The sequence below is a fragment of the Anabrus simplex genome, chromosome 6, assembly GCF_040414725.1.
Source record: "Anabrus simplex isolate iqAnaSimp1 chromosome 6, ASM4041472v1, whole genome shotgun sequence".
NCBI classification, from domain to species: domain Eukaryota; kingdom Metazoa; phylum Arthropoda; class Insecta; order Orthoptera; family Tettigoniidae; genus Anabrus; species Anabrus simplex.
Genome location: NC_090270.1, coordinates 176,035,775 through 176,062,220, shown reverse-complemented (window position 1 = coordinate 176,062,220; position 26,446 = coordinate 176,035,775). Strand labels below are relative to the sequence as shown.

Sequence of the window (26,446 nt, the reverse complement as noted above, 5' to 3'; positions counted from 1 at the left end):
CTGGAATGTGTACCTATTGAGTGTTACAGCGACTCCGGGGAGAGCAAGGCCCTCAATGTGGAGTCCCTGATGAAAGCCTGTGAACGGGACGAATGCTCCACACTTGACGACCCGCTACTTCTGCCAGCCAGGGGTACAGTTGATGTAGACACTCGTCGGTATTGTTGTAAGTAACACTTATCACCCACTTAAAGCTTTTTAGCGATCGTCACTACTTAAGTAACATCACATTGTGAAATACGTGTATACTGGGGTCGTGTATACTCATCATAACCGATGACTTTCTTCCAATTAAATCAGGTACCATTCCGACATTCAGTACCCGCTTAATTTGTAGTGCAAATCGACACTAAATGACAGTAGTTCATGCAATGGAGAACCTGCAATTTCACAATTACATTTAAGCTCGGTTCGCCTCCTTACTATTACTATTACCTTGTTTCCACAAAACCTTTCCTGGTGACACCAATACGTGTTTGAAAAAGGACAAAGAGCAACCCACAAGTTCTTTGAAAAAAATAATTGAATTGTTGGTTTCGTAAAAGAAAAATCTAAATGTACTCTTCTTCTTCTTCTTCTTCTTTGTCCGTTTACCCTCCAGGGTCGGTTTTTCCCTCGGACTCAGCGAGGGATCCCACCTCTACCGCCCCAAGGGCAGTGTCTTGGAGCTTCAGACTCTTGGTCGGAGGATACAACTGGGGAGGATACCAGTACCTCGCTCAGGTGGCCTTACATGCTATGCTGAACAGGGGTCTTGCGGGTGAATGGGAAGATTGGAAGGGATAGATAAGGGAGATGGAAAGAAGCGGCTGTGGCCTTAAGTTAGATAATATCCCGGCAATTGCTTGGAGGAGAAGTGGGAAACCACGGAAAACTACTTCCAGCATGGCTGAGGTGGGAATCGAACCCGGGCCTCCGGGGGTGGCAGCTAATCACACTAACCACTACACCACAGAGATGGACCTAAATGTACTGAAGAATATATATATATATATATATATATATATATATATATATATATATTTGTTTTGCTGCAGGAAGAAATGAATATTAGGTTTTCCATGCATGCTTTCTCATTATTGCCACCGAGAACTTTTTAATCGTGGTTACAATTTTGTCTTGAATATTTCTCTCCAGTCTGTACAAGTGCCGCCATTCGACAAAAATTTCTGGGAATGGTCTCTCTAGCACCGAGAAGCAGCCATCTTATTCGTTTGATCCTGACGCTGTAGGCACTCTGGAAGTAGGGTATTGTTGGCACATACTGTATATAACCTCTTTTTCTTTATCTGCGTCATCTGACTAGGAAAGAGAGTCAATGATTTCTGGTTTGTTTTGTCTCCGATTGATCGCAATTATATCAATACGACGGTTACGTCCACCTTCTGCTACACAGTGGACTTCTTCATGAACATCAAGACTTTTTTTAAATTTTTGATTGCTTGGTAATAATGATCTCACGGTGTTATGACGCTTACTGCGAACTAACTCTCCCTGAGGGCAGCTCACGAGTACATCGGGTAGGGTTTCATAGCCACTGCAGTGGCCTGTGCACATAGATACGTAGAACGTCCAGTCTGCGGTGACCATTGCCGTCATATTTAGCACGTATCTCCATTCCGAGGATGACAGCCCACTGCATTTCACCACCCGTAGATTGGCGGATTATTATTATTATTATTATTATTATTATTATTATTATTATTATTATTATTATTATTATCGTCATCACCATGATACTACAGGTAGGCAATTGTGATACGCCTGGTCAACAAAATTAGTAAAGTTCTGCCTTCTATTTCAAAACGACCGCAGGTGCGACAAAAATATCCGAGTTACTCTTACTCGAACAATTTGTTTACGAAGCATTCCTTCAGAACAAAGACGTCTATAAAACAATTAAGTCGACTCTCTCAGACACAAAAGCAGTCGCTACCTTCAATTTCAGAATATGCAGTCATAATGCAAATCGGGGGAACATATAAATGTATTGGCAAATGTTACATTTAGTGTCAACAATTGAAAACTTGGCCCGGCTTCATGGCTAAATGGTTAGTGTGCTGGCCTTTGGTCACAGGGGTCCCGGGTTCGATTCCCAGCAGGGTCGGGAATTTTAACCATCATTGGTTAATTTCGCTGGCACGGGGGCTTGGTATATATGTGTCGTCTTCATCATTATTTCATCCCCAACACGACGCGCAGGTCGCCTACGGGTGTCAAATTAAAAGACCTGCACCTGGCGAGCCGAACATGTCCTCGGACAATCCCGGCACCAAAAGCCATACGCCTTTTCATTTCACTGGAAACTTGGTTCCATCAAATACGCTACAAAGAAAGTGTCCGCCTGAGTGGTGTAGTGGTTAGTGTGATTATCAGCACGCGCGGAGGCCCGGGTTCGATTCCCGGCACTGCCACGAAATTTGAAAAGTGGTATGAGGGCAGAAACGGGGTCCGCTTAGCTTCGGGAAGTCAACTGAGTGAGGAGGGTTCGATTTCCACCTCAGCCATCCTCGAAGAGGTTTTCCGTGGTTTTCTACTTCTCTTCCAGGCAAATGTCGGAATGGTACCTAACTTAATGGCAGGGTCGCTTCCTTCCCTATTCCTTGTCTATCCCTTTCAATCTTCCCCACATCGACCCTGTTCAGCATAGCAGGTGAGGACACCTGGGCAAGGTACTGGTCCTTCTCTTCAGGTGTATCCCCCCGACACAAAGTCTCACGCTCCAGGACACTGTAGAATACTGCCCTTGATGTGGTAAAAGTGAGACCCCTCGTGTGCCCGAAAGAAAAACCGACCCTGGAGGGAAAACGGATTAAGTAAGAACTGAGCCGGGATCGAACCTGCCAAGTTGGGGTCGGAAGACCAGCACTCGACCATTTCAGTTACTAAGCCCAGCAAATAAATAAATAAATAAATAAATAAATAAATAAATAAATAAATAAATAAATAAATAAATAAATAAATAAATAAATAAATAAATAAATAAATTTGATGATACTAGAGCGCCTGTTACGCACCTCAGCTAGTCTGACAGTGAGCTGAAAGGTGGGTAGGCTACAACCGGCCAGCATTGAATTACTTTCTCTATGTTGTACTTAACACAGCTCTTGGCCCGACCCCTTCCTTCCCAATCGTAGATAGAACCAGTTAATTACAATAGACTTAACCACATCACGCCAATACAAATGATAAGACATTCTTTATATATATTAAGCACACAGAACAATTCACCACCGCAATGTCCACAGGTTCTCAAATCATGCAACAACAACAACAAACTAGCAAGTTGGCCTTGCTGGTAGTGTCGTGCAGCGGTGAGCTTGCATTCGGGAGGTAGTGGGTTCAAACGCCACTGTCAGCGGTCCTGAAAATGGTTTTCCGTGGTTTCCCATTTTGACACCAAACAAATACTCGGGATGTACCTTTGTTAAGACCACGGCTGCTTCCTTCTCACTCCTAGCTCTTTCCTATCATATCGTCATCATAATACCTATCTTTTTTTCTTTGAAATTTGCTTTACGTCGCGCCGAAACACGGAGGTCTTGTTGCGACGATTGGATAGGGTTAGGTTAGAAGTGGGAAGGAAGCGGCCGTGGCCTTAATTAATGTACAGCCCTAGCATTTGCCTGGTGTGAAAATGGGAAACCAAGAAAAACCATCTTCAGAGCTAGCACTCGCTCGATCTAAGACCTATCTGTGTCGGTGCGACGCAAAGCAAATTGTTGCGAGAAAAAAATGCCATTCCGTTAAGCCGATGAGGTTCGAAATTCTTCCACGTACAATTGACTGTATTCTTGAACTTATCATGAAAAAATACGAATCATATCCAACAAGACCCACTAAGAGTCTTAAGCCGGTAGATACTGGATTGTCAGGAGGTTAGTGAGACACTTCCTCATTTGGAGTAGCTGACAATCATGTTCGTGTTCCCTACCTCTCATATCAGACATTTTTCAAGTTGAACTAAAGCGCCTGTTGAAAACCTCAAACCAAACTCCTTAGACAAAGGGAGAATGAGACCTGGAACATCCCAGAAACAGCCAGGCACACTACCACTACACCGCGGATTAAACAAATCAAGGCCATGTTTCAGCTGTCTACGGCGTACCCTGGAGAGGTGGAAGGCAAACGTTTCCACAATTAATCAACGTCAGTACTAAACAGGATAATAATAATAATAATAATAATAATAATAATAATAATAATAATAATAATAATAATAATAATAATAATAATAATAATAATAATAATAATACGCTTTCCCACACCTGTGGGGTCGCGGGTGCAACTGCGTCGCACATGTGGATTCGGCCCTGTTTTACGGCCGGATGTCCTTCCTGACGCCAACCCTATGTGGAGTGATGTATTCACTATTGCATGTTTGTTTTTTGGTGGTGGTTGGTAGTGTGTTGTGTTGTCTGCATATGAAGAGGGAAGTGTTGCGACAAACTCAAATACGCAGTTCTCGAGCCCGAAGTATTAATCAGACGCCATTAAAATCCCCAACCCGGCCGGGAAATGAACCCGGGACTCTCTGACCTGAAGGCCTCAACGCAACGCTGATAATCCATCCAAGGAGTCGGACAATAATAATAATAATAATAATAATAATAATAATAATAATAATAATAATAATAATAATAATAATAATCTGTCTGTTAGGTCATCAGCCCAGAGGCTGGTTGGATTGTCAAATAGCCCCACCAAAGTCTATGCAGTTATAGTGAAACCGCAAACACCAATGGCAGAGCCCAAATTAGGTGTTCTAGGCAAGATGAGGAGTGAGGTAGTTTGCCATTGCTTTCCTCACTGGACCAGAATATGCCACTGCAGCACGACTGACCCTATGAGCAACACCTTTCATAACACTCAGACACTAGTTGTGCTCCGAATGTCATTACTCAGCACCACCCACACCCCAGCAGCTTCAATATTGTCACAGCCATGGATGAGACTGGGACTTCGATGGAAGCTACACTTTGCTCTGGCTTGTGCCAAGAGACGGATACAAACAATAATAAATTAACTATACTGTATATTGACATGGTCCGACTCGTTGGCTCAATGGCCATCGTACTGGCCTTCGGTTCAGAGGGTCCCGGGTTCGATATCCGGCCGGGTCGGGGATTTTAATCACTTCTGATTAATTCTTCTGGCTCAGGGACTGGGTGTTTGTGTCCGTCCCAACACTCTCCTCTTCACATTCAGACAGCATGTCACACTACCAACTACCACAGAAACACGCAATACTGATTACGTCCCTCCATATAGAGTTGGCGTCAGGAAGGGCATCCGGCCGTAAAACAGGACCAAATCGACATGTGCGCCGTAGTTCGTACCCGATACCTCACAGGTGTGGGAAAAAGAGGTAGAAGAAGAAGACTGTATATTTATATGATTCTCGCATTGCATTATTAAATACCAACCCGCTGAGGAAAGGGTCAAACGGAATAGCGAGCAGAGTTCTTCGCACGACTTCTATCCCTTCCTTTCAACACTCTGGTAGAGTCGCGGATGTAAGTGTCCCACACATGTGGCCTTGTTTTACGACCGGACGAACTTTATCCCTAAATCTATGTGGAGGAATGCAGTGTGTTTCTGTGCTGTTTGGATCTATGGTGTGCAATATGTAGATGAAGAGGTGTGTATAGAGATAAACACAAACACCCAGACTTACAACCAGAAGAATGAACCACATGCGGTTTAAATACTTGACCTACTGGGCGAGTTGGCCGTGCGGTTAGGGGGGCGCAGGTGTGAACTTGCATCCGGGACATAGTGGGTTTGAACCCCACTGTCGGTAGCCCTGATGATGATTTTCCGGTGTCTCCCATTTTCACACCAGGCAAATGTGGGAGCTGTACCTTAATTAAGACCACGAGCGCTTCCTAGGCACTCCTAGACCTTTCCTGCTCCATCGTCGCCAAAAGATCTATCTGTGTCAGTGCGACGTAAAACAAATTGTCAAAAATTCCCGACCAGACCGTGAATCGAACCGAAGACCCTCTATATCGAAAGCCATGACGCAGTTTTGCTAAGGAATCGGTACTACACATGGCCTTAATCCTCCGGAAATATACCGATACAGTTTCTTGTTTAATTGAGTACCAGCGCCCTGTAGTTCTTCAAAACCGGAAGTAAATTCAAGACATTGAAGGGGAATCCTCACGTCGTTCTGAGTGATTCAATCTTATCTTCACAGCTAAGCAGCACGCTAACATTATCAATGCTTGTCGTGTCAATGCAAACAGGCAAAACTGTAATTGTGCGGAACTTTTAATAATTGTAATAACAGGGACAGTCATAAGAATTTCCCTCACACACTGACTTACCGGGTAACAAGTTAAACAAACAAACCAGTAAACAAACAAACAAACAAAACCTTATTTTAAGATCTATCTCCCCGTACATGTCAAACGAAATGTTGTGATTTAGCAGCGGGCAACACACAGAGATGACGTCGGACTAAACCCTCTTCCCGGAATCGTCTCAACATTATAGCACAAATTACAAATTTCATGGTACGTAACCTCTGATTGTGATTCACTCCTCTCATTTGAGGTTAAACAGTGCTCTCGGCAGTGTTTAGACATGACCGGTTGAACAACGGTTTTAGACAGTGTCGTAGTAATAAATAACGTCAGCAGCCATACTTAGACATTGTTTAACCGTAGACATCGTCTAAATACCGTTTCTGCAATCGGGCCATTGAGTGTCCATAATTACATTACATGCCATCTGTTGGTAATGTTAGTAAGTACTGCATTATGAAGCTTTATTGAGTGAGTGAGATACTGTGAACGAGGTCGCTGCTGAATGACATAGTGAGCAGCTTCGTCAGGCTTCAATACTTCTTGAATTAACTACTCCATTCAAACGATTCACAGTAAAGAGTGGGAATGAGTGAAGTAGTTCATAGGAATGAACTGGTTTGACCCATCCCTAGTAGTGTGGTGAACTACTTAATGGCAAGCTCTGAGCCAACACGTCGTTCTCAGTTCAGTGAGGAATAACGAGATATAAACCTTGGCAAAACTTGCATGTCCATCAGATTTTAATTGACTATTAACAGCAGATAACAGAAACAGAAATTCTACTAATTTCTTACGCAGGCAATAAATGTTTCTCAGAATCATCAGTCGTGATTTCAAATGTCTCATCGTTTGCTATCTCAGGGGTGAGAAGTCCACCGTTGATGTGGCCTCATCTGAAAAACTGCCAGAAGTGCGCGCGCGCACTCTCTCTCCTATCCGTATCTACAATGCGATATATCACTAGTACATCCAGTGATAGTCTCCTAAATGCTATACGAGTCTTCTGGATGTTTAATTAAAAACAAATTCACTGTCTAATAGATAAATGAAACAAAGACTTAACACATACATACGTCTGTTTCCAGACAGAGCATAACAACACACGACTACTCCCAGCGAGAACTAGAGTGAGTAGATAAATCCACAGTTCTAGCCCGTCAGGCAAGCAACTCAGTATTGAACACATCCTCGGGATATGAGCTACGAATTTTAGGTAAATAAAATATAATAAATTATGAGTATGTATGCCTTATTTGTTGCTAATAATTACAATCCTTTTCTTAATCATCGTTATCCGGTCGATTGGAGTAGCTGTTTGCCTTTTTCTACCACTAAGAGCGCTAATCTGAGTCAATACAGAGTTTCATTAAGCACCACTACGAGCACTAATGTGAGCCAGTGCAGAGTTTCACATAAGCACCACTACGAGCACTAATGCCAGCCAGTGCAGAGTTTCACTTAAGCACCACTACGAGCACTAATGTCAGCCAGTGCAGAGTTTCATTAAGCACCACTACGAGCACTAATGTGAGCCAGTGCAGAGTTTCACTTAAGCACCACTACGAGCACTAATGTCAGCCAGTGCAGAGTTTCACTTAAGCACCACTTTGAGCACTAATGTGGGTCAATGCATTGTTTCACTAAAGCACCACTACGAGCGCTAATGTGGGTCAATGCATTGTTTCACTTAAGCACCACTACGAGCGCTAATGTGGGTCAATGCATTGTTTTGCTTAAGCACTACTACGAGCGCTAATGTGGGTCAATGCATTGTTTCACTTAAGCACCACTACGAGTGCTAATGCGAGTCCATGCATTGTTTCACTTAAGCACCTCTACGAGCGCTAATGTGGGTCAATGCATTGTTTTGCTTAAGCACCACTACGAGCGCTAATGCGTGTCAGTACATTGTTTCACTTAAGCACCTCTACGAGCGCTAATGTGTGTCAGTGCATTGTTTCACTTAAGCACCACTACGAGCGCTAATGTGAGTCAGTGTATTGTTTCACTTAAGCACCTCTACGAGCGCTAATGTGAGTCAGTGCATTGTTTCACTTAAGCACCACTACGAGCGCTAATGTGAGTCAGTGTATTGTTTCACTAAAGCACCACTACGAGCGCTAATGTGAGTCAGTGCATTGTTTCACTTAAGCACCACTACGAGCGCTAATGTGGGTCAATGCATTGTTTCACTTAAGCACCACTACGAGCGCTAATGTGGGTCAATGCATTGTTTCACTAAAGCACCACTACGAGCGCTAATGTGTGTCAGTGCATTGTTTCACTTAAGCACCACTACGAGCGCTAATGTGAGTCAGTGTATTGTTTCACTTAAGCACCTCTACGAGCGCTAATGTGAGTCAGTGCATTGTTTCACTTAAGCACCACTACGAGCGCTACCACTACGAGCGCTAATGTGAGTCAATGCATTGTTTCACTTAAGCACCACTACGAGCGCTAACGTGAGTCAATTCAGAGATTCACTTAAGCCTATATTATGTGTGGACATTTAAAAAAATCAAAAACTCCCTGAGGATATTGAAGCAAGGAACACGTTACAGAAATAATTATGCAAATAAGTTAATTTGGCTAGGATTCGAATAAAAAAGAAAACGAGTAAAGAAACTAGCCATTTTAGGCTGTTTTTCTGAATCTTCCTTTACGCCGGAAGTGGTTTTCAAATATATTTTTTTGGTTTGATAGTTATCCAAGACTCACAATTTGAAAACTTTTCCGGACCCTCTATACCTTGAGTTTTCGTCACAATTGACTAAATTGCTTAATTTTACTTTTTTGTAGTACAAGACACCTATTTTGTCTGCTACGAGATGTTTTCAACATTAAAAAATGGCAACTCATGTAGGCACATCAGCGGGCATATTGTCCGGCTCCATGGCTAAATGGTTAGCGAGCTGGCCTTTTGCCACAGGGGTCCCTGGTTCGATTCCCAGCTGGGTCGGGAATTTTAACCATAATTGGTTAATTTCGCTGACACGGGGGCTGGGTGTATGTGTCGTCTTCGTCATCATTTCATTCTCATCACGACGCGCAGGTCGGCTATGGGCGTCATATCAAAAGACCTGTATCTGGAGAGCCGAACATGTCCTCGGACACTCCCGGCACTAAAAGCCATATGCCATTTCATTTCAGCGGGCATATAGTTTAGGATTATGAAAATAATTCGTCACCCACATCTGTAATGAAAGAATATAAATCCGTTTTACGACAGGTTTTAAACGGAGTAATTAATAGCAGTACATCCGACGATGTATCCACATCCTTCGCTGAATGATCAACGGAGTGGTCCGTGGTTCAGAGGTTTTTTTTTTTGCTAGGGGCTTTACGTCGCACCGACACAGATAGGTCTTATGGCGACGAAGGGGTAGGAAAGCCCTAGGAGTTGGAAGGAAGCGGCCGTGGCCTTAATTAAGGTACAGCCCCAGTATTTGCCTGGTGTGAAAATGGGAAACCACGCAAAACCATTTTCAGGGCTGCCGATAGTGGGATTCGAACCTACTATCTCCCGGATGCAAGCTCACAGCCGCGCGCCTGCTTCAGAGTTTTCAAACTGCGTATTGTTAATTCCTCACTCTCTGGAAAAGGGTGTTTGTGTAAGTCTTAATACAGGTCTCTTCATGTACATACAACATATCACACGCAATAGAAAACATCTCTCCACGTAGAGTTGCCATTAGGAAGGGAATCTGACCATAGAACTGAACCAAATACACACGAGGTGCCAAACATAAGAAACTGGTAAAAAAAACCGCCAAGACGGAAAAGGATAACTATATCTAAAGACATATTCTTCAAATTCCGTACCATAACCTCCCTTTAAGGTCGTATGCAAGTCATAAGTTGGCACTCTCTCAAATACATACACGACGTTGCATACATACATACATATATTACATTATCATTAAAGACAGTTATGCCTTTCAGCGTTCAGTCTGCAAGCCTCTGTGAATTTACTAAACGTCGCCACAAACCTCTATTTGCAACTAGTGCTGTGGCCTCATTTAGTTCTATACCTCTTGTCTTTAAATCGTTAGGAACTGAGTCTAACCATCGTCGTCTTGGTCTCCCTCTAGTTCTCTTACCCTCCATAACACAGCCCATTATTCTCCTAGATAGCCTATCGTCCTCCAATCGCCGGTTTATGCGTACAGCTTCATCCATCGAGTTCATTCCTAACTTAGCCTTTATCGCCTCATTCCGAGTACCCTCCTGCCATTGTCCACACCTGTTTGTACCAGCAATCATTCTCGATACTTTCATGTCTGTTACTTCTAACATATGAATAAGATATCCTGAGTCCATCCAGATTTCGTTCCCGTAAAGCAAAGTTGGTCTGAAAAGAGATCGATGTAAAGATAGTTTCGTCCGCGAGCTGACGTCCTTCTTACAGAATACAGTTGATCGCAACTGCGAGCTCACTTCATTAGCTTTACAACACCTTGATTCAATCTCGCTTATTATATTATCATACTGGGAGAACACACATCCTAAATACTTGAAATTATCTACCTACTCCAGCTTTGTATCACCAATCTGACATTCAGTTCTGTTGAATTTCTTACCTACTGACATCAGTTTAGTCTTCGAAAGGCTAATTTTCATACCATACTCATTGCACCTTTTTTCAAGTTCCAAGACATTAGACTGCAGGCTTTCGGCACAGTTTGCCATTAAGACCAGGTCGTCAGCATAGGCCAGACTGCTTACTACATCTCTACCTAATAGAATCCCTCCCTGCCACGTTATACCTTTCAGCAGATGATCCATGTAAACTACGAACAGCAAAGGTGAAAGATTACAGCCTTGTATGACCCCTGTAAGTACTATGAACCAAGAACTCATTCTACCATCAATTCCCACTGCAGCCAAATTGTCAACATAAATGCCTTTGATTGATTTTAGTAATCAACTCTTAATTCCATAGTCCCCCAGTATGGCAAACATCTTTTCCCACGGTACCCTGTCATATGCTTTCTCTAGATCTACAAAACATAAGCACAACTGTCTATTCCTTTTGTAACATTTTTCAATTACCTGACGCATACTGAAAATCTAATCCTGACATCCCCTCTGTAATCTAAAACCACACTGGTGTTCATCCAACTTCATCTCAACCACTGATCGCACCCTCTCTTCCAAGATGCCAGTGAAAACTTTGCCTGGTATACTAATCAATGAGATAGCTTGATAGTTGTTGCAATCCTTCCCGTTCCCTTTCTTATAGATAGGTGAAATTACTGCCTTCTTCCAATCTGAAGGTACTTTACCAATACTCCGTGCTAATTTTATTACTCTATGAAGCTATTTCATCCATTTCATTTCATCCACGACGATAATTCACGAAAAATTAGAGCCTGTGCAATTTGTGTATAAAATGTTTTTCGCGTTAGTGGAAAGATAATAACAAAATGCCGTAGATATAAGCATCACTCAGCAAAATTACTTGGGAAATAATTAGTTTCTAAAAAAATCGCCTTATAACAAAATAAATGAAACATGGATTTAAAAATCATCTTTCTTCCGTTCTTTGGTACTCCTAAACGAACAGGTTACGAGATAGAATGGTGCGAAAAGTTGAATTATATCCCCGTTATTTACTAACCTTTAACTTGATCCCAGAAATATTTAAATTCACTGTAAATTGAGCGAAGCATCATTAGTTTTTCTTGAATCATAAATAGTTGGTACAGGAAGGAGAAATACCGGTATATTTTTCTTCGCGGATATTGGATTTGCTCCAAAAGAGGAAGCGTACCAGTGTGAGTTCAGAGAATAATTTTTTTTTTGCTAGGGGCTTTACGTCGCACCGACACAGATAGGTCTTATGGCGACGATGGGATAGGAAAGGCCTAGGAGTTGGAAGGAAGCGGCCGTGGCCTTAATTAAGGTACAGCCCCAGCATTTGCCTGGTGTGAAAATGGGAAACCACGGAAAACCATCTTCAGGGCTGCCGATAGTGGGATTCGAACCTACTATCTCCCGGATGCAAGCTCACAGCCGCGCGCCTCTACGCGCACGGCCAACTCGCCCGGTCAGAGAATAATTCATCCTGACAGTGCTCTGTTTCAAAATCAATGTTGTTGCTCAGGAAGTTTCGGAGGACTCAAATTATCTTTATTCTACGTCTGACGCAACAAACATTACCAAGAATTATTCCAGGCAAGAAAGGATGGAATATTAAACACAACCAATCGAACTGGTTGCGTCATTCGGGCCGCGCAGCTGAAAGCTTGCATTCGGAGGATTCTGGCTTCGAACCCCACCATTGGAAGTCCTGAAGATGGTTTCTTATGGTTTCCCATTTTCACACCAGCAAATTACGTATATTTAAATTAAGACTACGGTCGCCTCCTCCCAAGTTTTATCCGTCTCCTGTCCCATCATTATGTATATTTATTTTGTATATGTGTTAGTGCGAAGTTAATCCACGAGCAAAATAAGAAAGGAAAATGAGGTCTTTATGCAATTTGCGCGTGAAATAGTTAACTTTTGCTTTATCGGAGGGATTTAAACAACAGACGAGGGCCTCAATTATAAGAGTATGAAAAGGTTCGCGGCGTAAAAATTACATACAAATTTTTATCTATTAACATAACAAGAATAGTTAATAGATTTATATAACGTAATGGTGTTCTTGGGATTTCTTCCTTACTTCGTAATTGTACCATTTCATTGCCCTGATTATTTCGGAACGAGATATTAAAATCGCTATTTTGTCGTGAATAACGATAAAGTGTCATAAGTCATGCGACAGAAATGTACAGACATGTGGAATCAAAGAGGCAGAAAATACGGACTATAACTTACAGACATGTGGAATCAAAGAGGCCGTAAATATGCAGTAAGAAAGTACAGACCACCAGAATCCAAATGGCCGTGAGTTAGATAAATGCGTTGAGTTTAAATTGTTAAAAAGGACCAACGGCAGGAACAATCAAACATTACACTAAAAAAATTTCAAGACGAAGTTTTATGTAAGGATTGATACGCAAGAAAAATAGCTTGTTTTAAAAGGAAGGTTTCTTTGAATTCTGAGAAAACGAGACGGAACATTTAATCATAACGCTATATTCCTATTATACGTAAGAAGATTCTTAATCGGAATATCCTAAAGAGGAAGAAAAGAATAGCTGAGCGCAGATTGGAACCGAATTAAAGAATATCATATATTTATTAGAGAAGACGTTAAAAATCACGTACTTAAAGTATTTGATCATAAAACAAGGCAATATTTAGGACACCATTTAGATCATTGAAACTAAAGTATTGACATTGAGACGTCATAATCTACCTTGTTTATCATAGAAATAATTCAAGAAAGTTCTGTATATAGCAAGATATGAAACTAATGACGCTTTCAAATATGTTTCTTATGCTTGTCTACGAGATCACCGTGATGATCAGTTAAACTGAAGATGGAATTGACGTATGGCTGTAACCCGATCGGCTATTCCTACGAACCCGAGACTGGAGACCACAACCCAGATATGTGGCAGCCGTAATCCGGAGATGATCTTCCCACAAGACAACGAGTGAACATCGATCCCAGTCCAGAAACGCAGGCAGAATGAGTTAAGTTTCGTTATATTTATTTAAAATTTATTTATGTCTATTTATTTAGTAGCGAGTTCTTGGTGGAGTTGTAATAATAGGTAGGTCGATATATATCTTCGAGATATGATTTCAATGTGTAGCTTCAGCGTGAATATACCAATAGTGACGTTAAATGATGGATTTAGGTAATCGTCTAAGACATATAATTACACAACATGTAGGGAAGACAATATTTGCCAATGAACTGCTTTGCTATCAATTATCAGTTTACTTCCAAAGAATTATACCATATATAATGTGATCTGGTGTATCGGAAATGTGAAAATTGAAGCTTGGTGAATTGTAGATTACTGATATCGTATTCGACGTCAACTTATTGCCATACGTAATTATAGGCTTAAGATGTTCATACTTTAACCAAAGAAGTGCATAATGTTATGAATAGCGCTTATTGCTCCATGAAGCATCATTTTTGGTTGGGATATGGAAATGTATGAATTAAGCGTTACTTAGAACAGATTGAATGATGTTCATATTTGCGGCGAAGTTAAAATACAATGGAGATATGAGGTAAGAACTGTGAATGTTATGATTAATATGAATGTCTTAAACAATATACATTCGTTGTTATGCTAATTGAGGAATTATAACAAATACGACTACATGTAAGAAAATAATTCTACGTAAAATCAAGTAATGTTAATTTAGGTAACGCAGTAAAAGAACGAGGTCATATTTGATGTTATAGCGACGTGTATTACGGGTTGACTCGTAATAAGTGTTGATAGCATTTGATTAGTGGAATCATAGGTTAATAACAGAGTACGATCATCAAAATAATTACTAATAACCTATAATAAAGAGTAATGATGGTATTTTAAGGGGAATTTCAAATGATACTGAGTATTTCAACTGATTTAAGTAGAAATGTCAAATTATTGACGGTAGTGTCTTCATAATGTTTTACCAATACCATTAACAAGCTAGAAAATTTCATTTATGGTATTCCTTGACTATTTACTACCATATAATCGAATTGTTAAGCGATGCGAACATAATATAACCTTATTTCCAAATTTGTTGAGGATATGTTGGAGACTTTTGCATATTAGGGAATATTTTGCAATACGTCTAATTACGATTAATATGTATATATTGTACCAGGAAATGATTGTGGGTTTTGAGCAGGGGGAAGATCTCAGGTAGTGTTCGGTGTTTTTGGAGTAGATACAGAGAAGTACTGTATAATATCGCAGGGCGAATAATATATGGTTATACTTTTTATAAAATTTATTAATAATATCCAAAGATATATCACCCTGCAGTCTGAATGGACACTCAAATTTGTCATTAATATTTGGCAAAAAAATGCAAAATCGAAAATTTATATTGTGATCTTCTTGAAGTCAGTTTGAGAATACTAAGAATAATCATCACTCTTCCATATGACATAAATAACCTACAGTCTTTCTAATTTGAGTTTTAAACCACAAAATATCAATTTGCACCTGGGATCAGTTCATTATTTATGGTGCTGACCTACAGTCTTTCTAGAATTTAAGCCACAAAAATGAACATACACTTGTCATGGAAAAAATAAATAAAATATTTAAACTTCTTATTGAATGTATCTCAGTTCGTTTGAATTGAAAGAAATGGAAATAATAAAGCACTTAAAATTCCTACAGTTCATCTAGGTAATGTGAATTCAAATTAATTAATAACTTTGAAAATGAATTTATAACAAAATGTGAACTTCTTTGAAATAACGAGAAAATTATGGATTAACATCCGCACAAAGCACTGGTAATATCACTGTACTGGATTAAATGTTTTGTAAAAGTCAGTCATTTGTGATTACTCACTCAGAAGATGAATATCTGCTTTCGAGTGTTGGAGTTGGAGACATGGTGTCTGGAACATTCCGCGGAGTGCGGACGAAGACTCGAACTCAGCACCGGCGATGTTCAGTGAAGATACCATGTCAATCTCCCTCGTCGACGTCCCTCGATGGGTACCATAAATGAAGAAATATGAAGCGACGTTTGATGTAACAGGAACTTGTAGTACTTTCGCCAAGATTTCCGTAGTTCTTGAAGGTGATATCAGCACACGGAAAGTTCAGTTGGCACTATTAAATTCAGTACTCACAGATATTACTACCACACACTGTCGTAACGCACAGTTCTGTTTTTACACTCATTTTACGATATGAAATTAATATTCACAGTCCTTGCTGTAGAAAACACAGTTCATAATCGTCACTGATTACGTCTAAAAATATGATTATGAAGTATATATATATAATTTCGTGTGGCTATTTCTAGCCGAGTGCAGCCCTTGTAAGGCAGACCCTCCGATGAGGGTGGGCGGCATCTGCCATTTGTAGGTAACTGCGTGTTATTGTAGTGGAGGATAGTGTTATGTGTGGTGTGTGAGTTGCAGGGATGTTAGGAACAGCACAAACACCCAGCCCCCGGACCATTGGAATTAACCAATTAAGGTTAAAAGCTCCGACCCGGCCTGGAATCGAACTCGGGACCCTCTGAACCGAAGGCCAGTACGCTGACCATTCGGCCAACGAGTCGGACATTATGAAGTAGTAAGCACAGTTCATAAGCACTTGAAAATGTAATTTGCAACAATCTCTATTATAGTCTCTGAACAACTATTAGTGACAGATTAAGACGTTTTTATGGGCTTATTTATACCACACTAGCCTGTATTATTTAATGTTACTATGAAATGTCCTTAATGTTCACTGGGTTTCTTTCAGTGATGATCGAAAGATCGAGAAAGTGCACTAGGAAAATAATAAAGTCTTGTCCTGTTTTGGGACGAATGTTGAGAAAATAAAGTTACACACGGTTCACCGATATACTGTCGTAAAAGGAATGTGTCCTAGAATGATTGAAATTGTCGTAAATTATGATTTCCGTTTGTCAGACACAATAATTTAGGATACAGTCATAGTTCACAATTCTACGAAATTAGTGAAGTCCACGATGTCGTGTACTAGTCCGTAAAATATCGGATACTTGAATTCTCACTCCAAATTATAGTTTTACTCTGTTAATAATTTCACAAGTGTTATATTGTGATAATTCACTATCCAAGAAACGTCTAGATTCTTACCGTCGTCGCGGCGCGTCAGAAACTTCACGTACGGTACGACGTTCTTTACTAGTTCAACAGCGTTCGACCATGGCTATGACTTTGCCCTCGCGAATCGCGACGGAGCATACTTTCTGCACTGACGAGACTGCACTAACAGACTGTACTCGCTGCACTGACCAGACTGCATTTCCTCATGGCCTTGGCCCAGTGGCCCATATATACACGCCAGGTGGGCGGTGCTAGGAATCAGGTGATACAGAGAGTGATCATTCCTCCCAAATTTTAAATTGTTATATTTCTAAAAGCACTGGATGGATTGACTTCAAATTTTCAGAGTTTTGCTTTCAGAATATTCGCTACAAATCAGCGTTGGTCTCATTTTAATCGGTCCAGGAATTAAAAAGTTCATGAAAACAGTCTAGAAACGTCTGTAGGGGAAGTAAACTGCAAGCGGCGGTGACGTCACTTAAGACCTTGCTTGACTCGCTCGTGGAGTGTGGTAGGTACTAGAACATTCTCTCGCACTGCTGATCACGTATCCGAATGGAATTGTATGCTGAAAATAAAATTTTTAATTTATATGTGCAAGGGCCTATGCCTTCCTGGTACTATATATATATATATATATTAGTATATTATTAAAGGTTAGTATATGTACCGCCGAAGCGAGTACTATATATATATTAGTATATTATTAAAGGTAGTCATTGAATGCTAGACACGTGAAACATGACTTATTCTGCGTACGTTTATTAATAAAATTCATTTTAAACAACATGAAACAATGATAGATTATGTCAAAAAAGAAGAAAAAGAAACATTTCATTGATTCTATTTAAAGAAAAAAGCATTTCATTTCGTTCTATTTTCTCTAATAATTATGTACATATGTAAAACACAATATCATATAAAGATTTGATATGCGGATGGAACGTAGTGACATGTCAAGATTTTATATTTCAAAAGAATTTAACAACTCGTAGGTTATATTCTCGAAGAATTACATTTTATTTTATTCTTATTATATAGTTTCTTTAGTTTTTGAGTTAGGCAGTTGAAATGATTGATTAATTTACGTCATGATAAGTAGTTAAATATTTTTTTATTTTCGTTTACATGAGAATGAAGTGATGTCGATGTATCAATATCAGGTCAAGAGAGTTTCTATGAACAATTTATTTCTGGAGGAAAATATAGGATTTAAATGATTATATTTATGAAAATGAGACCTTGGATAATAAAGAAAGTTTGATGGATTTGAATTGAAGAGTATGAGGAAAATAATAATTTCAGATTAATATTTTTTATACCTTGAATAAAATGCTACTGTGTACAAGAGATTGATGTGGAAAGATTTCAAATTATCCTATTTTTTTGAAATGACCTTGAATAAAGTTAGTAGTTAAGAATTTAACTTATTATTATTATTATTATTATTATTATTATTATTATATTATTATTATTATTATTATTATTATTATTATTATTATTATATATATGTTAAAGGATCAATTTAAGTTAATTTCATGAAGGCTGATGAATAATTTAATTTCAAATCGGGTATACTTTAATTTGATGACTGATTGATATGCCGAGATACTAAAAATTAAGAGAGGGGGTTCTCAGTTCGACACACGTAAAAAAATATTTTTTGTATAATTAAATCCATGAGACATAATTCGTAGCTAGCTGAGGTTTTTTTGTACGCCAGAAGAGGACACCGAAATAATAGGTTCAAGGAAATTTGTCGCCCAACTGTGGAGCTGTTAAAGAGGGAAAGGTAAAGGGATAAAAAGATTGGTGCAAGAAAATTTGGCTTCCAACAGTGGGGCAGAAAAAGGAAGAGAGAGAGAGGATGACCAACGTGGTCGCGGGAAGAGAAAGACACCGTGGAACTCAAAAATAAACATTGGGTACATTATTGTATAGTAAGTACTCTTTGATATTCTACTGTATATAGCAATTGCATGCCTCTTAAATACATGGACAAGGCTATGATTTATAGGTGGCAAGGGCTTGCATAGAAGAACAGAATGTGCGGCAAAATAATTTTATATCGTTCTGCCCAGAAAAGGTCTATTTCTCAAACGCAGAAATGTTTAGCAAATTTTAATCTTTGTTCTGGTAGTAGATAAAAAGTATTTGAGTTCCTACCCCTCATGATATGTCAACCCTCACTACACCACTACACTCTGTTATTTGATTTCTTTGTCCGCAGCTCGCAGTGAAATGGAATTCCTGCAGGCTTACAAGCAGTATCGCCAAAGAAAGTTCCAGCGCGTGACGAACTAGTGTGGACCATATTGAGAAGTTCAGTTGCAACAGTGTTCTTGGGAAGGAATATAATGATTCACTTTAAACCACTCCCTACCGAGCTTGATGGCAGCAGTCGCTTAAGTGCGGCTAGTATCCAGTATTCCGGAGATAGTGGGTTCGAACTCCACTGTCGGCAGCCCAGAAGGTGGTTTTTCGTCATTTTCCATTTTCACACCACGGCCGCTACCTTCTCACTCCTATTCTTTTCCTGTCCCATCGTCTCCATAAGATCTATCTGTGTCGTTGCGACGTAAAGCAACTTGTAAAAAAAAATCATTCCCTTGCAATTAATATGTAAATCTTTGAAAGATATGTAATAAACTTGTTTAGCATGTGAATAATAAGAGCTTTTTAGATTACTAATATTCCACAAATTATCATGTCCCCAACCACTCATTATGGGCTATTATTAGAACATGTCAATTTTACTGGATGGTAACAGTAATTATCCACCACAAACAGATATTCAAATAAGTACGCTTCCTGATAAAAAAAGAAAGAAAAAGAGATTGACTGAAAATTTCACGACCAAAAGGAAGGAGCACATTATTGTACACATTTCTTACCTTGTCAACACTTCAAAAGTTATTTACATCTTGTTAATGATACGGGGAACGTAAAAGGGGTTTAAATGATAACATTCGTTTAAAATTCCGTTAAAAGCTGCTCGCCATTTTTTTAAGTAAGAGAACTACTCACTATTATTTGCGAATTTTGTACTGGATGTAGACAAAAGTGTGACAAGAAATAACGTATTACCAAAGACCAAAGCACGGGAAGAGGAAAGCAAAGTTTGTTCCGTATAAGAGCCTGCTAAGTTTTTGTGTCTGCAAGAGTATAAACTTCTCATAGGAGATAACAACTTAGGCCGATAGAACTTTTGTGAGGAAGGGATACCACAACTAATATTTTCGCCTAGGAACCCATCAGGTACTTGTATTCTGATGAAGGAAATATTTTGAATTAAATGTTATTGTGAAGGAAGTCAACAAAGCACATTTATTCGGAGAAAAGAAATCAACAAAGTTGCATCTTTTACAGGGAGAGAACTCAGCAAAAGTCCATTCGTTCCGCGGAAGGAAATCAACAAACGTACACCTCTGCCGGGTAACTAACTCAACAAAGGTACAACTATTCCAGGGAAGTAAATCAACAAAGGTACATCATCTCATAGGAAGAATCTCGAAGTTACATCTATTATGAGTGAGGACGTGCAACTTAGGAAAATACTTAACAAAAACTACTGTAAAGTGCATCTCTTCATGGGTAGACAACAAAGGAATGGGATGAATTCAACAAAAGTACATTAACTACGAGGAAGGAATTCAACTAAGGTACATCTTTTCACAGGAAGAAACTCAGCAAAAGTTCATTCAAAGGATGAAACTCAAGTAAGGTACGTTTATTCTGAACAAGGCGCTCAACTAAAATACATTTATCATCATGGGAACGAACTCAATAAAGGGACAATAATGGTCTCAACAGAGGTACAAAAGTACGGCAAGAAATATGTTCAACTTCCCTTGCCACGTAACTTGACAAGCAATTCTGTGTAAAGAACTCCCCAAGGATCACTTCCCTACGACTGAAATCATCCCGTCAAACTGATCCTTTCCTCACCCTATTAGGCTACTTTTCGTCTCTCAATGACAAAATTGGTTGTCGGCATTGCTCTGAAGGGCCAGTGAGATGACACAGCAGTAATCAATTCTGGTACACTTGTTATCTACTGTGTTACGCAGCGAATGTTTCCTGGCGCATGCTACAGTGTTAATTGCCTATTACACACAAGAACCACACGCTGATGGGATTTTAGAGACCATTAAAAGCCTTTCCTCACACACGTGTCGGATATTAGCTCAAGGATGCCAATAGAAAAAAAAGAACAGAAAATAACATTTATTTAATATTGTGCCTCGTAAACTTCAATTAAAACCTCTTAAGGGACAAACTCCTATTCAGTGGGAACTAAAACTGTTGTTTGTTATGTCACCCCACAAAACTGGTTTCGGCTCTAACTTTCAGAGTTATGAACAAATCAGAACTTCCTTACGACTTGAGTGATCCCCGGTCATCAGCCTCGTATACTTAAATTTGCTTCATATTATGGAGTCTGCAGTAGTATGAATGCCACTTTCAGTTCTTACGCTACCACATTTAGAGAATGGCTATGATTTGAATTGGGGAAGAAACAAAACCTGAGGTTGGAAACTGCAGGACAGAAGCACAATCGTTGTTATAACTATGCAGCCTTCTAGTCTTGTTGCGGAGCATTACTCAGCCGGCCAGACTAGAAGTTAGGGCAAAATTATGCTCATATTAATTCTTATGTCCTGGAATGACTTAAAAGCCAATGTTACATAAAACCTGCATTGTTAATGAATTAACGAGAAATGCCTTTAAAAATGATTCATGCAGCCTGCTCAGTACGGAAATTATTTTTTTGCTATTTGCTTTACGTCGCACCGACACAGATAGGTCTTATGGTGACGATGGGATAGGAAAGGCCTAGGAATGGGAAGGAAGCGGCCGTGGCCTTTATTAAGGCATTATTAAGCATTTGCCTGGTGTGAAAGTGGGAAACCACGGAAAACCATCTTCAGGGCTGCCGACAGTGGGGTTCGAACCCACTATCTCCCGGATTCAAGCTCACAGCTGCGCGCCCCTAACCGCACGGCCAACTCGCCTGGTGGAAATTAATTGAGTATACCAAATGGTCATTTCGAAACTCATATTCATGTCTATCTTTCTCACGCATTACGTTGGTAATGAAAATGTGAAACACATCCAACCAAGTTCCACTCCACAACACATTTCTAGTTCAGTAAATGGAAGAAGAGAATCACATTCTTATTTAAAAGTGTAATATAATATGGGAGATATAACAGTGAAATATACCGTACTGAAAAGAATGGAAGGAGTGAAATTTCATTGAGATTTCAAAAGGAGGAATCCTATTACTCAAAACGATGGTAGGAAGGACATTCCTTGAAAATTATTATTTAGCGTATGGCATAAATATACATATATACAATTAAATATGGTACAATAACAAGAAATCATGATCATATCGAAATGTCTAGTCCTTCTATCCACTCTAATACTCCCTTTGATGGGATCAAGAAATCAGCTCAGCTACCCGAGTAGGCTCGTAGTTTGCATCTGTCAACGATTTGAGGGGTGGTTTGCCGTGGAGGACCACAGTCGCATTCTGATGACGTTAAGCAGTTCCATTTGTAGAGTGAGTCCCTGCATCTTCCATGGTCTGTACGTATTCTGTTAACAGTGGGCCACTGCCTCCGTGGTAGATGGGATCCACTAGCAATTTTCTCACCAGAAAAGATGTTGTGTAGGGACAATGCCGTTGAAGTTTCCCAACGGTATTTCCAAACTTTCACAGCGTCGAGGTTGTTGGGAGCCATGTTAGCAGCATCTTGCAAAGGTGGATGGTGTGACTTATATCTTTGAAGATTAAGTGCAGGGATGTTTTCTTGTACGGATAGTTGGGGGTTTCTGCAGATTTTATAGTGCTCTCTTAAGATGGCATTCGATCTGCTCAGATCAGATGACATTATTCTCGTGAGCAGCGGGAGCCAATGGGTTGGCGTGGATGTGATTGTGGCTGAAATAAGTGCGATCTAAGGTTACACCTAAATATCTGGGGAAACGGTTATGACGAAGAACTCGGTTACAGAAGCTTATGTTCAATTTTGTGTTAGCCAGTCGGTTATTTAAGTGAAAGCATGATACTTCTGTTTTACTTGCACTAGGACTGAGACTCCATTTCTTGTAATAGGCCTCTAGAGTGGACAGGTCCCTTGTTAGGATTTCTTCGGTTTTTTTGAGACCTTGATGATGTGTGAATAGTGCAAGATCATCAGCATAAAATAATTTCCTGCAATTTGTTTCAGGAAGATCAGAGATGTACAAATTGAATATCGGAGGGGACAGAACTGATCCTTGAGGCAAGCCATTCTTGAGGTTTCTCTCTGTGCTTTTACTGTTGCCTGAGCACACCTGGAATCTCCTGTCACTTAGCATGTTGTTGACAACCTGAACGATGGTTCTGCAGGGTGTGACTTTGAGGAGCTTGTAGATCATGCGTTCTCTCCAGACAGTATCGAAGGCAGCAGTGAGGTTGACAAGCGCAGCAGATGTTTTAAGCTTCATTTGGAATCCTGCCTCAATATATGATGTGAGCGATAGTACTTGATCGCAACAGCTGCGATTTGGTCTAAATCCTGACTGATCTGCAGGAATGTGTGCCAATGTTGTGGAGTTAATTCTGTTAAAGACAAGCCTCTCAAACAGTTTGAAGCAGCAGTTAAGAAGAGCTATTGGTTTATAACTTTCAGTTCTATTGGCGAGTTTTCCTGGTTTCAGAATATATATTATCTTCGCCTTCTTGAATTCTGGTCGGATTTCTCCAGTGTTTAAAAATCTCCGTAAAGAACTCTGCCAACCATATATTGGCATTTTTACCCATATGTGAGAGGAATTCTAGGTGAACTCCGTCGAAACCAAGAGCTTTACCGGACTCCAGGTATTTGAGTGAAGCATATATTTCGTCTGATGTGAAGGCGCGAGAGTAGTCTGATGTGCGAGGCGTTGTTAATTTCAAAGCTCGAAGCTGCCGTCTGATGTACCTGGTGTGTTTCTTATCAGCTGGAACCCGAGATGTTGCAACGATGTGAGATGGTATTTGGTCAGGTGTCAGCTTAGGCTGGTTTTTAACAACTGGTGCGCTTTCTCCAAGTTTTCTAACGAGGCTCCATGCCTCTCTACTAGAGTGAGTGAAGTCCATATCTCCTACAGTTTCCACCCATCTGTTCCTTCGGATAGCATCCAAACCTCTAATGAGTTCGTCAGCAACATGTAAGTCTCCAGTTTTTTGGAAGACATTGTAAAGTGCCTCGCTCTCTTCACTCCAACCAGGGATGTATTCCTTCCTGTACCCCCACGGCATGCTTTCTTTGGCTGCTCACATTACTACACCTAAAAACGTTTGTAGATTTGGTGCTTCAGTTGGATCCAGCGAATAGACTTATCCAGGTCAGCAGAGAAGGAATTCCAATTTGCTTTTCGAAAATTCCACCGGGCATGTGGTGTCGATCGTACAGTTGGGATTGAGATGCAAATTTCTACTATTACGGGTTGATGCTGACTGTGAGGGAAGTTCCCAATCACTTTTCGTGTGATGTGCAGAGTATGTCCATTTTCATTGCAGCTGACAAAACACAAATCAGGATTAGTATCTCTACACTCATGCAACCGAATGCAAGATGTCATGATATTTGGCATCAAAAACTAGATTAATGTTATTGAATTCAGCCCATTCTGAGAGTTTAACCTCGCATTAATTATTTTTTGAGTACTTCCATGACTCGTGATGGTTGTTAAAATCACCCATATAGACTGCAGGATGTTTCAGCAGTTGTTAGAACTTCGTCGGGCCAAGATGTGGCGGTTAGTTTATAAACGTTGACAATGGTGACATCATTCAGCCGCATCGTTACACTGTGAATGTCTCCATCTACACTTTGGAACAGAAGTGATGCTCGCTCCATGGATGTTATTCCGAGCATAGGTAGCAACACCGTCACTCCAGGAGCTGTATAACCTGCAATGCGACCCCTCTTCTGGAACTGTTCTTCATGAGCAGTATGTGTTCCCTGTGTGACAGCAATATCTATGTTGTTACTTTCGAGAGAAAGTCACAGTTGGTTTTGCTGATACTTTCGATGTTGAGTTGTAAAATACGGATAGAAAGTCCAGTGTATCTTGTTAAGGAGCTCTGGAAAGAGCTGTTTTCATTAGGTGTTCTTGACATCATGTGATAGCCAAGAAATATTTTCATATAGACTGGCTGCCAGAATATTGTTGCTCGCTTAGCACCACGTAGGGGTCGCGTGTAGGATACTTTAAAGTTTAACATACGGACGTGAGCAACTTCAACTCCATCTAAAGAATTTCCTTAAACCGGTAGATGCTGTTTGCCCGCCCTAAAGATGACGGACAAGGTAAGGGCAGAAGGTGTAGGTAAACAATTCAAACTCTGTAGCCTAGGCAACGCAGAACATGGAGAGAATAAAAACAGGAAGCCGATTTAAACATTTCCTTGAAGTACATTCCAAGCAATTTATTTCGCTAATCTCCTTCATTTAAACTGAAATTAAATCAAAATTTAGAAGTCATACTGAACAAAGGAAATCCTCGTATGTTCCAGTGAGGTTAAATTGTAGGAACTCATTTTAAAAATACTGGGTATACGCTACACTATATATTACTTCTTAGCAATTTCCAATTTTTTTTAGGGAACCATGCTACGGCCTTAATGTTCTTCCAGGACTCTCCAACGGCCTCTGCTTCAACTGTCCGATGCCATGTTATACTTAGTCTCCGGGATTCCATTCAAGAGTGTTTTGGCATGCTACCAAGACCTCTGCGTAGTATGTGACCTATCCATTTTCATTCGCGTTTTAAAAATCTGGATTTCAGGCCTATGTTGTGCGGCGCGCTCCCACAAGATTCAATTCGTAATAATGTTACGCAATCGCACTCCTAAAATGATTATCAAATGTATGTTGATGAAAGTCCGGACTTTACGTGTTATATTTTTAATCACCTTCCACAATTTTCACTCGTAGAAGAGTATCTACTGATTTCCCATTCGATTGCAAGATCTTCAATTTTTGGCTTCGTTATCAGTTCTCGAGACCTTGTTGACTCTATTTTTGACAACAGGAAGAGGATAACTCAGTTGCTACCTTCTCTTACTTCCTTGGTAGTTGAAAAATTATATCATTTATCTTCTGTAACAGCGTTTTTCGTACTGGAAGTTTTATGTCACACCAACACTTACAGGTCATTTATTTTCTTGCTTCATATTCTTCGTTTCTTCCCCTAACACCTGCTTTTGATGCATTCCTGCCTACTATAGATGCAGTTAACTAATCTTTAGTCTTTGGACCAACCGTATCTACCGACCACGATACGAACTGTCAGTAAGGAGCTAGCCATGGAGATGACTACCCAGGCAGTAGGAGATCAGCCAGTAGCGGGCCCATGACGGTGCACATCAGGTTTGCTTCTAATACGAACTATAGTGTGCGAGAGCGTTAGTTACC

General features: G+C 40.1%; 1 protein-coding gene across 4 annotated transcripts in view; it reads left to right on the top strand.

Annotated features, from left to right (window-relative positions):
• Positions 1 to 26,446, top strand: part of LOC136876268 (inactive pancreatic lipase-related protein 1-like) — a 343,437-nt gene that overhangs the window by 95,073 nt on the left and 221,918 nt on the right. Inside the window, exons 9-10 of one of the 4 annotated variants that reach the window (XM_068228355.1) lie at positions 30 to 166; positions 19,222 to 19,597. The exons of 1 other annotated variant lie outside the window; for it this stretch is intronic. In XM_068228355.1, the coding sequence (XP_068084456.1) occupies positions 30 to 166; positions 19,222 to 19,295 (211 nt within the window). In that variant the 3' untranslated portion in view covers positions 19,296 to 19,597. Of the gene's footprint in view, positions 1 to 29; positions 167 to 19,221; positions 19,598 to 26,446 lie in introns of those variants that run through there. 2 more of the 4 variants (XM_067150075.2, XM_067150073.2) reach the window with 2 other exon arrangements.